General features: G+C 39.8%; 1 protein-coding gene across 2 annotated transcripts in view; it reads right to left on the bottom strand.

Moving 5' to 3' along the window:
• Nucleotides 1-15,919, bottom strand: part of LOC121953896 (arf-GAP with coiled-coil, ANK repeat and PH domain-containing protein 3) — a 76,438-nt gene that overhangs the window by 12,504 nt on the left and 48,015 nt on the right. For both annotated transcript variants that reach the window (XM_042501170.2, XM_042501178.2), the window contains exons 5-17: nt 14,214-14,272; nt 13,758-13,941; nt 13,525-13,569; nt 13,261-13,356; nt 12,616-12,690; nt 10,820-10,831; nt 3,270-3,382; nt 2,767-2,818; nt 1,689-1,789; nt 1,373-1,484; nt 1,043-1,275; nt 613-682; nt 365-459 (exon numbers count right to left, since the gene is read on the bottom strand). In XM_042501170.2, the coding sequence (XP_042357104.1) occupies nt 365-459; nt 613-682; nt 1,043-1,275; nt 1,373-1,484; nt 1,689-1,789; nt 2,767-2,818; nt 3,270-3,382; nt 10,820-10,831; nt 12,616-12,690; nt 13,261-13,356; nt 13,525-13,569; nt 13,758-13,941; nt 14,214-14,272 (1,247 nt within the window). The remainder of the gene's footprint in view (nt 1-364; nt 460-612; nt 683-1,042; nt 1,276-1,372; nt 1,485-1,688; nt 1,790-2,766; nt 2,819-3,269; nt 3,383-10,819; nt 10,832-12,615; nt 12,691-13,260; nt 13,357-13,524; nt 13,570-13,757; nt 13,942-14,213; nt 14,273-15,919) is intronic.

Raw genomic sequence — 15,919 nt, 5'->3', positions numbered from 1 at the left:
TGTGAGCACAAATCTGCCATGTCATTTTGTGTTATCAATGACATGTTTCCCATGGCAGACAGATGGGGAGTTCTGAGGTGCTGCCAGCTGCGCTGAGGCACAGACCTGGTTGAAAATCAGCGGAGTATCCTTTACCCCTTTGAAACCTGAGCAAATTAGTTTATTTCCTTAAAAAAATGGGGAGAAGGCAACATCAACTTAACAAGGCATGGCACAAATAGCAAAAAATTAGTAAAATAAATAAACAAATAAATAATAATAATACTTATAATAATAATAGTAATACTAATACTTATACTACTACTAATAATAATAATGCATTAAAAATTACTTAAAAATAAGCAGAGCAGAGCAGAAGACTGACCTTGAACTGGATGGTCCAGGTTTTTTCGCTCCCAGCTCCTCACAGGCTCCCTCATAAATATGGTTGATCACAGTGTTCCCCAATTCACACATCAGCTAAACATTAGAGACAGACAGAGCAACATTTTTTATAAAACACTGAAATTGTTTTAGTAATGCATTAAAGGAATAACAAATGCAGCTCTGATGGGAGATAAAAGCACAGAACAGAGAGGAGAAGCTGTAGGCAAATGTGTCAGAGAAACGCACCTTGAGCAATTCTGGCTCCCATGAGTCTAAAGTCAGTGAACGCACTTTAGAGCAATGGACGCCTAAACTCCTGAAAGAAAACAAAGAGAAAAATAGAGTCTATGAAGAAAGTGAAGTGTAAAGAGAGTTTATATCTGACCACAAGATTATAGCACAATTTAACTCTTGCCCCCTTTATCAAAACTGCCTGAGGTAGCAAACTTTTTCTGTGTCTCTACACTGGTGACTTTAAGTTTGTACTGTTTCACACACCCATGTTTTTAACTGCATCTAGTATCTTTCCTATTCACAACAGAGCTTTGATTGATGACTTGATGTAATGTCACATAAGGATGCTGTGACGAGTGTGGATGTTTTGAGCTGGCTAATTTCCAGCATCACTCTTGTTGAAGGTTATTTCAGCCTCCTTTGTACTGTTAAGTTCAGTTACCTGTGAATACCCGAGCACTCGATGCAAAGCAGCACTCCCAGATTGATGGAGGCCCAGCAGGGAGCTGCTTGGCCACAATCACAGCACAACTCATTGCCTGGTAGGCTCTGTACCCTCTGGAGGAGGCTTTCCCCGCCTCCTCGAACTCCCTTATCAGCCCTCTCCCCCCTCTCTCTGGGCTCACTGGCAGAGTCAATGCTGCTGGTGGAGGGCGAGGCTGTCCGGTCCAAACGCTGCAGAGACCCGAGAACAATTTTCAATATGAAGAACAGTCATTTGTGTGACGTCATGTGAACTTTGCTGTATGTGTATACATGCTTGCATACATACCTCAATGTAATAATTGTCGGCGATATCTTTGTAAGCTGAGGCGATGCTTGCCTGGACTGCCTGGATCCAAGCCTGTCGCAGCTTCTCAGACTCGGCCTGCAGCATACAGCTCCTGCAGGTTTGTAGAGGCCAGTTATATCATACATGCCCACCACTGTGATGCTTTAAAGCTGCATATTATGTGGCTGACTGTCAATGATGTAACAACTAATTAGCACAGTAAAAAAATCTAAGAAGGTAACATAACAGCAAATATTTTTAGAGAGGTTTAGTTTGGATAAAACTTTATCCTGTTGGGACAAAAACACACACTCACTTAGTGGGTGAAACCACCTCGAAGCAGAACCTCCTCTCATTATCTTCACACGGTTTGACAGAGCACAGCCTTAGATCCTCCACCACAACTGTCAAGGAGTCCTGTCATTGGTAGAGAGCAGCGTCACAATAACATTTCACTATTCAGCCTTCAAGCTATAAAATCGGGTCAGTGCACAGGCCACTTCTTCTTCACTAATATGGAAATTACTCAGAAATACGCCAATAAATCTAAACTGCCAAACACTGCTTTAATGTAGGTTAGATTCAGTGTTGAAATTAGAATTACTGCCTTGCGGGTGTATGCCTCCGCAAACCAGTCAAGTAGCTGTCACAGTTTACATCTGTGTCTGTGCAGACTCACGTTATAGCCATTACAATTCTTCAAATTCTGCTGCAAAGAAGCTCAATTTTCTAAAATGTGGATACTTCACACACATCTCCAACCCAGCAGCACAGAAGACCTACACAATCAGCACAGTTTCAAAGTGGACACCCAAAATTAGCGTCACCGATTCGGTATCTGACCAAATGTCACCTGGTCTCTTCCTGAGACATCATGTTGATATTGTCTGAAAGAGTGTTTCTGCTGGACTTTATGATGTCACAGTGAAGCTGACCTCTAACCTTTTGGATATGAAATGTAATCGCTTCATCATCTTATTCCCTCAGACATTTGTGTGAAATTTTGTCATAATTGCATATGGATTCATGTGTTATGGCCAAAAACATGTTTTGTGAGGTCACAGTGATCTTTGACCACCAAAATCTAATCATCATTGAGTCCAAATGGACATTTTTGCCAAATTAAAAGACATTTCTTCAAGGTGTTCTTGACATATTGCATTCATGAAAATGAGATGAATGCAAGGTCACAATGAGCTTGTACTTTGACCGTGAAAATCTGATCAGTTTATCATTGAGTCCAAAAGGATGTTTTTGCCAAATTTTAGGAAATCCAAACTCATTCATCAGATATTGTGTTCATGTGAATGGGACTGACCAACACCCCCAAAACAACATCCCCTGCCAAACGCATAAAAAAAAGTTGAATTTAAATGTACAAAATGAAACTGTACCTTGAGTTTCTTTTGATAGACCAGCTGGCTGTTTTGTATAGAAAACCACCGCCTAGAGGAGGGGAGAAGGTACGGGGTTAGACAGTTCCTATGAGAGGCACATAATCAATCAAATGTCTGCGTGCAGAAATTGGCCGTGCAAAGGAGAAAAGACTGTAGTGATTGACAGATCTATAGGTGAGAATCGATTGACTTGGAGGGCATTCTACTTTCTTAACCAAACCACTTTTTCATCCAACAAAAAAAAAAATAAGGGAGTCCAAAGTTTATGTAATTAATCATGGCTCTTGTCATGTGGGCCCTGATCATTTGATGACGAATACTATACGACGAATGCTTTTCTTTTTTTTTTTTACCTTTTCTGTACAATACATGTGTTTTTATGGATATGTTACCCTACATTAGCAGTTTTGCATGTGCATTGATTCTCTCACTAACTTCAACTAGATTCTTATTGTTAAGTTTACTCTCTGTTATGCTCCCCCTCTTCACTACTCTTTTACCTGTTCCAGGTCTTGAATGCGTTGCTGGCCCTCTTGAAGAGGTAGCCCTCCATGACCACACCATTGGGTGCATCCACATTGAATTCCAGTTTGGGGTCATCATATGAAAAGTCCTATTGGGAAAAAAACATTGTTGCACAAGATAAATGTTAGTGTTTGGCTTTCTTTATTCTGCATGATTTCATTTTGTGTAATGAACTTCCTAAAACTGCATAGGCCAAGTTTTCATGAGTTGCACCTGCCCTGCAAAAACAGCACTACTGTCATCATCAAAAACAACAGATGTCATCCTTTCAATTCTATAAACTATAGCTAGTTTAATGATGGCTTTTCCCCCCTCCTTTTTTGTCTTAATAATATGCTTAAATGAATATTGAAAGAGTTAGTGTTGGCTGTAATCATTTGCAAAGAGTGATGAGGTACAAAATCCACAGTCCTCGTTCTGTGTAAAAATGCAGGTTAAAGTCCAGCCAAAGTGAATACAGGGCTGAATGCACTGCATAAATACTAGGTCTGTTATACTGTGAAGCAATACATATAAACATACACCTAATCAGAACAAGAGATAAATGAGATAGGGCCTTATCAGCCCCACATACAGTAGCTGTGTGAACACACTGCTACTGCTCAACAAGTCCTCTGCTGCCTTTTCTTTCTGGCAAAAATGTCTATCCTCCTCACCACCTGTTCATTAGGTAACCTTTAAAGAAAATGTCAAATTGGTACCTCTGTACCTGTCAGCTAAGTGATTCTCTACTTTCTGATCTGTTTTGTCCACACAGAGTTGGATTTCCCTTTAAAGCCAGATGCCACCTGCTCAGTGAAGTGAAAAACAAGGATAGAGATTTAAATGAGAGCTGAGGTTAGGTTTCACTATTGTTAAGGAGGCCTTTGGTTTGGGGCAAGGTAATACTGAGCATATGGCAAGCTGTGCACACAGGCAGACTACACACACACACACACACACACACACACACACACCCATGCTCTATGTTGTATATCCTTTCTTTATAAGATTATTGAATAATTCTGTGTTCTCTTTTGAGAAAAAAACACTGAACGTATGATTGCACATTGATGTCATCATGCTCTTTCAACACCCTTTTGACATGGTTAAAAGTATTGAGATCTTTTCATAGATCATCCAAGAGGCCCAAACAATCACAATTAGCTTTTTTCCACTCAATATTGCTATAAATGTAAATTGATCATTTTTAGTAGATTAATGTAAATGGCCCAGAATCATAAAGACATAGACAACATGTGACACTGGTATGCCAGAATGTCACTTGCATGTATTTTAAGCAACATCTTGTATCATTTTTCCAGGTTTGTGACAAATAACTCAGGCTATAATTTGATGTGACTCAACAGTCCTGCCACTTGCTGAGGGTGAGAGCTCAGAGGTGTTTCCTCCAAAGTTTTTAAACAGATTCAAAAGGACCATATGCAAATACAATGATAAACACATGCATCAAAGCCCCAAAGCTTGCCAATACTTACTGATAAAGACCAATATAGAAAGAAAGTTAAATTCATCAGCGTTGAGAAAAAGGAGACAAACTGACTGAGAAGATTTTGTCTTTGTTAAGTCCATCTGGAGTGTGGTTAAACAAAGCAATGATAACAAAAGTATTCATGAAAACTGACTCCAGGCTAAAGAAAACTAAGACAAAACGAAAGAAATAACATTCCTCACCAGAGTATAGTCCAGCCTGCCAAATATCTTCATCTTAACCACACTGACATCCAACAGCATCTTTACCTCAATGTACACATTAAAAAAACGTAATAATAAATAAATAAATAATGCAAAGATGTTTATCAGAGACAATTGTCCATCTCCAAAATATGAACCAGGTTATTAAATTGGAGCAGCGGACGAAACATACGCGCGCATCCCACGCGAGTTCAGATGTGAGACTGTCAGCCAACAGCAGCGCGCTCGTGCCGTTCCTTCACTGTGCGCCACCTGCAGACTACCCCCGGCCGCGTGAATGTGGCGCGAGCGCTCATTATCATACAGCTGTCACGGAGTCCTCGTGCCCCGCTGACCCCGTCGCGGCTGCCCGAGATCAAACATTTCATTTTTACGGCCGGGGCCCGAGTGAGCGGCCGTGCGGTGCCTCCTCCCTACCCTACACGATTTAAGGGCTCCCCTCGAGCTATTCTGAAACCCTGGGTTACATCCACAGTTTCTGGGGAGTCGGCTTTCCATCTGTCTGCGGCTCTGGACACTGTTCCTGCTTAATCAAGCTGACATTATTGCTCCCCAAACACCAGCCCGGAGCCCCCTCTTCCCACCTTAAATCAGACAGGGCTGTGGAGGATCGCAGCACACAAGTGTCCGCCGGCACAGGAGGCTGCAACAAGGCCCGAATCCAAACTATGGACCCAAAAAAATATTGATGTTGCAGAATTTAGCATTCGTTGATATGTCAGAATATGTCTAAGATGTCTAAGACCCTGACAGAGATGTTAATTCAACTATGGTATTTTTCTATTGTTGTATGTAAACAATAGACACATGTTTTAATAAACACATGTTTTATGTGCAATTTATTTGGATTTTTAACTTCATTCTACAATTTGACAGGAAATGTGGGAGGAGAACAAGAAAAAGGGCTATAACAAAGGTCCCAAGCTTAAATTGAACTGAAGAGATTGTGATGGTATGTTAGGACCACTAGACCACCAGGCCCCTTGCTTTTTAAGCCCCGATTCTGTACTGTGTAGGCTATAAGCCTGAACACATCTTCAGCATGTGCACATGTACACTATAATCTGTTTACTGTGAATATTAAGGTTATAGTCTAGTTATCATTTGAACTGACAGTGTTAAAATATAGTCTGCATTAATCCACATTTATCTATACAATGTTTCCTCTCTTTTTCTTACAGCGCTTGAATAGTTTTCTCTCTGTTTTTCGCTCCCTGTCTCTGTTTACCTCTCTCTGATTTGAAAAGTTGTACAGCCAAATGCTGTTACAATGGAGGAGGAGAGAGCTGAGGCGACAATCCCCCTGGGAGCCACAATGAAGTCCTGCACACATAAAAGACTGCTGTGAAAGAATAGAGAGAGGAGAAAGAGGGAGAATGTGAAGGGGAGGGGGTGGTCGAGGCGGATTTACCAAAAAACAGTGAAAGTAAAGAGCAACACAAAACGGAGAGAAAGTAAAGATTGTGAGATGGGATGCTTAAAATAATTTCTGACCTCTGAAAGAACTTCGATTTGGCTTAATGTTGGTGAGAATGTCATGGATGTCAACATGTCACTGATTTTAAATTTATATTTTAAGTGTTTACATATCCTCCAGCTGAAAAATAAGTTGCCCAATGTGACTTCAAATTTAGTCCAAACTACATTCATAATGAAGCTGGATCTTATTATTATCTGACTGCTGCAGTTACTTAATGGTCCATTAATAAAGGATGTGTACCATCTATAATTCACAAACTCCGCTGTCTCGTGGCTTTGCTTCCTGCACCACTGCATTTGCATACTACAGGGGCAGTTTTAAAAAAAGAAGGGGAGAAAATCTGAAAAGGATCATGGCAACATTTTTTCTTGAATCATCTGATGATTTATTTCTCCTTCTCTTTCTGCCTTCAGGGTTTTTAGCATTTTTGTTTTTGGTTTTTCCACCAAATGCAATTACAAAGTAAGATGGTGGGAGACATAAAAAATATTGTTCTGTCTGACTTGCTGATGCATTATCACTGATTGGTTTTGACAATCGTCTAACCAAGATCTGTGCGCCTGGTTTCACATGAAGCTGATGAGTCTGTTGAGAATATTTTTTTCTCACAGGTCTAGTGTTTCGACAGTGAAATTTGAAATGTCGAAAGATGAAGTTGTGATATTGTGACAAACATTTGCAAAATGTATCATAAATGGCAGTGAAGGGAGCTTCAGTGATTTTTATGGGATAAAGAGTTTTTGATTCCTAAATTAAAACCACTAAGTTTGTTTAAGACACACAAAACTTACTGTTAATCATGTAGTTTTCGAAAACACAAAAAACTGAAAAGGAATTCTTTACATCAAGGACACTTACTTTATAATTCAAAGGGACTGGATCTTAAATGGATGTCCCTGTTTTTGTTTTTATCTTTCTTCTGTCTTTATCTGTCCTCTGCTCTTTGTCTATTATTCAAAAAGCTACAGCGCGTCATAATACCATCTGTTAAATGTGGTTGGAGCTGCCAGTGAACACAGGAGGAAGTGGGTTGAGGTTGGCATTGTGCATCGGAGCCAGCTGTGCTCACTACTGCTTCTGCATACTTATACTTGTATACTGGTTGATACAATGATTTGTATTTGACCACTCCAGATATAACATGATAGAATCTAGGGCATTACAATAAGTTTGAAATATTTCAATATCTATATAGTACTATAAGTGCTATTTACCTCAAGAAATGAAATATCTGAAATGTCACCATAAACCATCTCCACACAAAAGCTTAAATGACCATGGTTACTTACTAAAAAACAAAACAAAAACAAATTCCCAATACCTGGTATTTAGCCCTGATGCTTAAGGGGTATGCAATGCAAAACAGAAACACTGCATGCCACAGTGAGACAAAATGTTTTGTTGATTTGCACTGATAAAGACTGGGTGAGAAAGACTGATGCGGGTGAGTGTCTTGGATAGACAGAAGGGGATTTCAAAGTTGAGACATAAAGAAGAGGAGATAAAAAAATAACCCATCTTCACAACAACTTCTGCAATTTTAAATACTAAAAAAATCTATAATTGAATCAATTTCAAAAAGAACAAAACAAGATAATAATGGAAAGCGTTGGCTGAGCAGACAAAAGACGTCACAGCTTTGAAACTATTTTGAGCTTCTACTTTGACAATTATATCTTCTTAACAGGCTTGCCGACATGTTGACAAATCCTTGGGGTTAAATCTTCAGATAAGACAAATTGGAACAGAACAAAATAGCAGCAGGATATTTGGGAGAGCTGAATTCTTCAAAGCGAGGCAGAAGAGAGGGAGGGTGAGAAGCTGTGAATGTAAGCGTGTGTGTGTGTGTGCGTGTTTGCATGTGCCTTTATGAGAAACAAAGGAATGTGTGTTTGCCTCTATGCAAGTGAGGGATGGAGGAAAACAGAAAAATGAAGGAGAAGCTGAGAGATCTAGAACAAGAGAACAAAGACATCAAATGGGAGACAAAAATAAGCTTGCAGGGTTTGTAGCATTAAAGTTCCTTAGGTGAGTGTTGTAAGCAGGGTAGAGAAACATATGAGATGTCGGGGGAGCCAAGGGTCACAAAGTCACTACATGTGATGAAACACACAAACTTTAGTGGGGTCAAAAGACAGAAGTAAGGCTAGCCAATGGGAAAAAAGCCTCCCAAAAAACACCTGACCACCGGCACAAGCATGCTGATGCTGTCTTGCCCACAGGAACAAGAACACACGACCCAAAGATTTACACAGGAGATCAGTGGAAGCATGTGGACATGCTTTGTCTGCGATGCTTCCAGGCAAACACTGACATACACACCCCTCCTGCACACATCCACATTCAAGCTTAAAAAGATGAAGGGACTGGCATTCAAACACACACAGTCTGCACTATACAGCTCCAAACGGCCTATTGATTTTCACAACAAGAGCCGGCATGTGACCATAAAACCTCTCTCTATACATCCACCACTCAGTCTGCTCTACATTGCTAAATCACACACACGCACGCACGCACGCACGCATGCACGCACGCACGCACGCACGCACGCACGCACACACACACACACACACACACACACACACACACACACACACACACACACACACACTTGCTGGTCCACACTCTCCAAGGCACTGGAGTTTGATTTTAGAACGGCAGTATTCAAATGAATCGATCAAGAAATGAAAGGAGGTCTGAGGTAAGACATGCAAAACTGTATGTTACAAAACATTTAAAATGATTTAAAAATGTAAGACTTTGCGCTTTTTTTATGGCCTGTGTGGCTGATCTTTGTTTGTGATCTAGGTTGACAACTGAGCTAAGAGATACATTTAATGGACAACATCTGAAAATCGAATCCTCCTGAAAGAAATCCATAAAGAAGACAAAAATAAACATTGTATTTAGTACTACTTTAGTAAAATGTTGCCAGTGTCCTAATGAAAAATCCTGAAAATGGCATGATTTTTCTTTTCGTACACAATCATTGAAAATTAAATAAATAAATAAATAAATAAATAAATAAATAAATAAACACAATTGTGAAAAAAAAATTGGCAAAAGCCAGCCACTTGACCTGAGAAATTCTTAATTAGGAGCAAGAGAGCATACCCATGCAATGATAAAACTGGTGGTAAAACTTATTTAGGACATGAACTGTATATAAAGATGGACGACATGACAGCTCCCCCAACATGAGACTATTCAGTCTCGATTGTCCCCTGGTGTTTGACTGCAGTACAGGTCCTAATACCGGCCCATCAATGTTAGCATATGGTCACAGGCCAAACTAAAAACTCAAAGTACATGCCAACTAAATTTTTCCCAAAGACAGTTTTTGTCACCGAAGGTAGTTCTCATCATCCTGATGTTTGTTCAAGTGTTTATTTTTATGATAAGTTTAGTTTTAATGCATTATTAAATTATATAAAAGGGGGCCTTTCCACCATGATTGACAACCGCCACAGCCAATCTGTGTGCTTGCATTCAATGTAGCTGCTCACAATTGGTTGGATGGGTGTTTTGGTGGGAAATCCCCCACCTTGGACATCACCATTGCGCAGATGCAGGCTCTCAATGACATCACCCTTGCAAGATGGCAAAGCTCATATCCCGGATATCCCTCACTTCAGCATAGCGGAGGTAAGTGGGGGCGTGTCGTCCATCTTTATATAAAGTCTATGATTTCGGAAGAGACCATTTATTGGACAGTATTCAGAGGCCCAGTAATTTCTGTGGGCAGCACTGCTCCTGAAATATAACACAATATACACAACTCCACACTCACCTTTTTAAACCTCTGAAACTTGACAAGATTGTCATATTTAGATGTTTTGCAGTGATGTGCATAGCATGAAATGTCATGGACAAATCTCAGCTGTTGGAACCATCTTTGAATTGTGTTCATTAATATGTGTCTGTATTTGCAGTAGTATGTATTCACCTGAGCTGCACAGTAGATGGTATGTGGAGTGAGAAAGAAAAAAATAGGTGAAGCTTCAATCATAGAACAAGTTTGTTTACCACACGAGGCCTACAGTCTTTTAACCGTCACCTGTAGCGTGCCATTGTTCAAGCTGTTAATTTGCAAACAAGTCCTTCACGGATACAAGTGTGTGCAGATCAGCATCCAAGCTGTGGATGGGCCTGATGGTGCACGAATAAATTTATGTGAGAATGACTCACGTTATTTGCATGTTTGGGGATGTGAATTATTCCAACGACATGCTACACAAAGAGGTTGAGCCAGTTAGGCATAGCAGCCCCTCGTTGGCTTGTAGGTTTCTTATTTTTGTCAAGTCACTACACTAGTATTTAAGACAGAAGTGAAAAACATCAACTCACCTGCATCAGAGTCTGGAGGAAGAACATGGACCGGTGAGAACCGGGCGAGGAGAGAGAAAGAGAGATAAAAGGTGTTAAAACAAGATAACCATGACTTATTTTAAAATGTATGTTACTGTTCAAGTCAGTGTCCAGAAGGTGTTTTTTCATAAGTAGTGATTAGCTTGTCAGTTTAGACTTAACACACAAGGCCTCCCAGAAAATTGCTCTTCCTTTTTTGTTAGAGACTGAGTCATTTTTAGCTGGAACACCTCTCTGTGCACAACATACTTACACAACACTTTGTTCTGCAAGTATGAAATGAGGAAAAAAACATAAGGTCAATAAGCATCAATCAGCGCTACGCTTTCAGATTAAAGAGAAGGTGTTGCTGAAATGCCATTAGCTCGGGCAAAGAGCTGCATGCTGCGTCTGGCAGGATGCCTCCACTTGGCAACTAAATCGATCAGAGGGAAGGGCCAAGTCAGGCAGAAAAACAGCCATGACTTTGGCATCTCTTCAGGTAACAGATGGAAGAATTTTGTGCATCTGTGCATGAGCGTGACTGTTTAGCAGAGCGATGGTTTGAAAGAATTGTTTTTATTCGACCGAGGGACCCATAAAATAAATATATCAAACTAGTCTTTGTGGGTTTACTGACTTGAAACTCTTAATTTGGGCCTGAAGAAAAAACTGCATTCACTCATAAAGTTGTTCTAATTAAAGCTTTTGTACCTCTGTGAAGAAAACATAAATAAATAAACATGAGTTGAAGTCACAAAACAGATAAAAATAATTCAATGCTTCCACAGAACACTTTTTTTTAAAACAGTCATGACATTCGATTCTAACTTAAGACCAGTTTTTGTTTTTGTTGTAACAAGATCCATTTTAGATTCCAGAGAAACAGAGATGAGCAGTTTGAATATACTTCTTCCACTGAATTAGGAGGAACCTGTCACGCTCAGTGAGAGGAAAAAAATCTAGTTTGACAACATCTCTGGTAACTTATCTAACTTCCCCCGACAAGGATAAAACATACCAGGATACACTTACTCTTAGCATATGAGATTCCAAGAAGGTAATTATAATATTACATAAACCTTATGTTTGAGGGAAAAGAAACATAAGCAGTGGATATTAAAAATAAAAACCTGTAATTCAAGGTCAATAAAGTTTATATGTGCAAGCATTAATCACAGCGAGAGTCTTGGAAGGCTGTACATTCACCTGATTTTGAAAAAAGTAAATGCAGAAGAAAAACTTGTCGCAGCTGAACACATTCTTGTCTAAAGATTTCATAAACTAAATACTAGTTGCTCTCGGTTTTCATCAACATTGCAAAGTGCATAAAGTTTTAAAAGGATAGTTTGTCCCCAAATCAAAAACACATATTCATATGGGGCTATTTATCACTCTAGATTGCTTTGTGTGAGCTGCAGTGTTGAATATAATGAAGCTAGATGGCACTCAGCTTGTGGTGTTCAAAGCGCCCAAAAACTACAACTGAAAAACCTAACAGGAACATCTCTTTCCCCGAATCATGATCTGGTCATTAAAGATAATCCACAGACCTTGTTGTGAGTGGTTTCATGGAGGAACTTTCATGTCCTCGTCCATGATGATCTAGTTCCATTATGTCTGAGAGAAGGCTGACATCTTCACAGCTGATATCTTCAACACTCAACAACTAACACCAAAAAAATCTAGACTAATAAATAGCTCTACAGGTAAGAGGGAAAATATTTATTTCTGATTTTGGGGTGAACTGTCCCTTTAAGGCAGTGAGTGTGGGGAGTTAAAAGCTGTTGTCTCACTCTCTGCTGGATGAGGGCGTGTTTGTGCTCCAGCTCCCTCTTCTCCATGGCCGAGTCGATGACCAGCTGATCCAGCTGCACAGAGCAAACGACAGCAGAGTCAAAGAAACAGACAGACATACACACTAACACATCTACTTATCTCTTGCTGTAGACATTTAAACTGTTAATCACTGCAGTCACGGTGACGTTTTTTTTAGTGTATAATTACTTTATCGTAGTCAAGAAATACCAAATGTATTATATATTGTATATCTGTACATACAAGACAAAAATGTCTCTAAATGACCAGAAAGATGGGGAAAAGTCTCAGATGAACACATTTTTATTTTTCTATGACTAAACAAACCTCTATAAAAAATGTAGACTATAACTTAAACATGAAGTCATGATTCCTGCTGTAAGACATCTAATGCATTTCATGAAACAAAAATATGTTATTCTACTACCACATACAAGACTCCAACAGTTAAATAGACAATGCAAATGTCAATAAATACCAGACAGCACTGTTTGATCCAGCATGTGTACTATTTCCCAAATGTTCATAAGGGGATCCTGAGCAAATACAGTAACAAAAGTAGTAACACAGTGCAAAGGTACGTCCACTGTGCATGTATTTTCAGTTCATTGGATTCATCTTACCTGTGCAGCCAGCTTTTTCATATAGGGGTCAATCTCATCCAAGATGTTAAAGCCTTGCTGGAACAGAGTGTACTGGGCGCGCATGAAGGACAGCATCTGCAGGAGACACACAGAGACAGTGACGGTTGTAATTTAGCTGTAATGCTAATGTGTCTCATACCACAGTTGCATCACATGTACTTAACTGACACATACATACAAAACATATACAATAATGTTGAGATGTCAGTTAGAAGTTCGAGGCAATACAGCTGAGCCACTTACTGCATCAAGGATTTCAAACTTCTTCTTGGCCTGAAGCACATTAATCTGAAACAAAGAGGAAAAGGAAAATTTTGTTTTTTGGGTTGTCTTTATTATTTTATACGATTTATTCACTTTTTCAAAAACACAGTATTATATCAGTTTTTGTCTTTATGAGTTGAGCAGCTATTGAGTGTCAGCGCCACCTACTGGACAACACTGGTAATACATAATTTGGAGTTGGTGTGTGTCACCTGTAATACGTAGTCCAAAGCCAAGTGCCTGAAGGCTTTGCGGCTGAGTATGAGGGCCTGTGTGGCCTCTTCAGCCTCGTGCACTTTGTTCCTGGGTGCCTGGGCGTTCTTCACTTGGGCCAGCTCCATGTCCTCACGCACCCGGTCAAACTGCTTCTTGGTGTCCTTGAATTTACGCACATCCCTGACAGAGGTGCAGTAAAAACAGAGACAAGGAGTTTAATTTCTGTCCATGTCTATGCTAAATCACAAGATCACTGCAGGTCTTTTATTTCAAAATGCATGACGTGTTATTTGCTGGGCATTTTCGGGGGATTAAAAACAGTCCCTTATTGCCTTATGATGTACATTTTCATTACTAAACCAACCTTAACTCATTATGTTTGCACTTAAACATGTATTACGCCATCTTTATGACAGCAACAGGCAGATGCTTGACCAATTGTGATTACTCACTCTTTAATGAAGGTGTGAAGCTGCTGCTTGATGGACCTCTGAGCCTGATCAAACAATATCTGTGCAAAGACAAAGAAACAAAGGTGTACAACATGAGCATTAATATCATAATATGAGCTTCAGTCGGTGTTATGCAGTTGAAGAACTAGCTGTAAATATGATTGGATTAAGTCTGTAACTCTGTAGATGCTGCATCTCACCACAAGATGGCAACACAAACCTTTTTACATGATCACTGTAGCAGACTGTGCTACAGGCAAAGGAGAGAGGAAACAGAGATGAGGACATACACACATGTGCACTCACTCAGCTGCTGCTTCAACAGATTTTTAGCCTTAAAGGATCCCAGATTACTCTTCCTGTTAACTGTGAGATTTTCACCTCTCTTCCTTCCTCCCATCTCACACTCCTTCAGCTCTCCTCCTCTCCTTCCTCATGTTTTCTCTCACTATTTCTTGTGCACATTGAGCAAAGATGAGGATTTCTTTTCCATTTCAATATTTCTGACCACCCTCCAAATATAATGAACACTAGGCAGACCATCCATCTTTATTAAGCAAATATGTGTGTCTCACTGATTTGTGCATTTGCAGGGACGAGAATACCTCGGTGCATGCATCAATGCCCACACAAAACACACACACACACACACACACACACACACACACACACACACACACACACACACAAATGCTCTTAGACTGTGATTGTTTCATACCCACATACACAATCTGTATGTATACAACAATCACTGCCAACAGCCTGTGGATTAAACTTTCTATAGCAATCTCTACTAAATAAACATACACACTGAGGATTACAGGCTTAGTGTGTGTGTGTGTGTGTGTGTGTGTGTGTGTGTGTGTGTGTGTGTGTGTGTGTCTGTGTGTGTGTGCACGCGCCATATGACGCTCCTGCAAAGCCTGGTGACATCACAGGCTGTTACTCTACTGTTTTGCTTTCGTTCACAAATTTTCAAAAATGTACAATGTGGAAATATTTATAACTTGCCTGCGGCTCCTCTTTAAAAATATCTTTTAAATGGCTGCCTCAGTTTGGTTCATGGGGTTAGTTAGACATCAGACACTTAGCTCCTATATTCATGTCTGAACCCATAAAGTGCCCACTTCCTTTTCACAAATTCTCAAATTACAAACAAACAGTGCACTAAAATATGGCTCATAAGACATTTTAGGCAGAAACAGCCAATACAGTAACCGAATCTTGGTTCATGTTTAATCAGAACTGAATAGTTTTAGCATTTGATCTGAGTTTAAGAGAGGGAAAAAAGAGAGAAAGGGAGGGCTGAGTTTATTTTTTGCTCCACTTCTATACTTTTGTGCCCATAGTGGTGGGCATGTGAAAATGCAAAAGTACAATTTTTAGTTTGAGGAACAGCCCTAGAGCCAGCAAAAATCCAGATTTGAGCTTAATGTTGATCAGGGAGATCTGAGTGCTGGTAAGATGGAGGGAAGGTTACCACAGTTCATTACTCATACTACCCACATTTTTATAAAAGGTGAAAATCAGCAGTGTCCTTTTAACGGTTAAAAACGCATCAACCCCATAGTTATATCAGCATGGTTCCCCCTTTTTTCCTATCCTTGACTACTTATGTCTACCTCTGACCAAAATATCCCTCTGTTTGGTACTTTCCAGGGTGGTACAGCCTATCTGCCAGTTCAAAAGGAAACAATTAAATCCAA

This window comes from Plectropomus leopardus, chromosome 2 (assembly GCF_026936395.1).
Source record: "Plectropomus leopardus strain MGB_pleo_1.0 chromosome 2, ASM2693639v1, whole genome shotgun sequence".
NCBI lineage: Eukaryota > Metazoa > Chordata > Actinopteri > Perciformes > Serranidae > Plectropomus > Plectropomus leopardus.
This window is presented reverse-complemented; position numbering and strand designations above follow the sequence as displayed.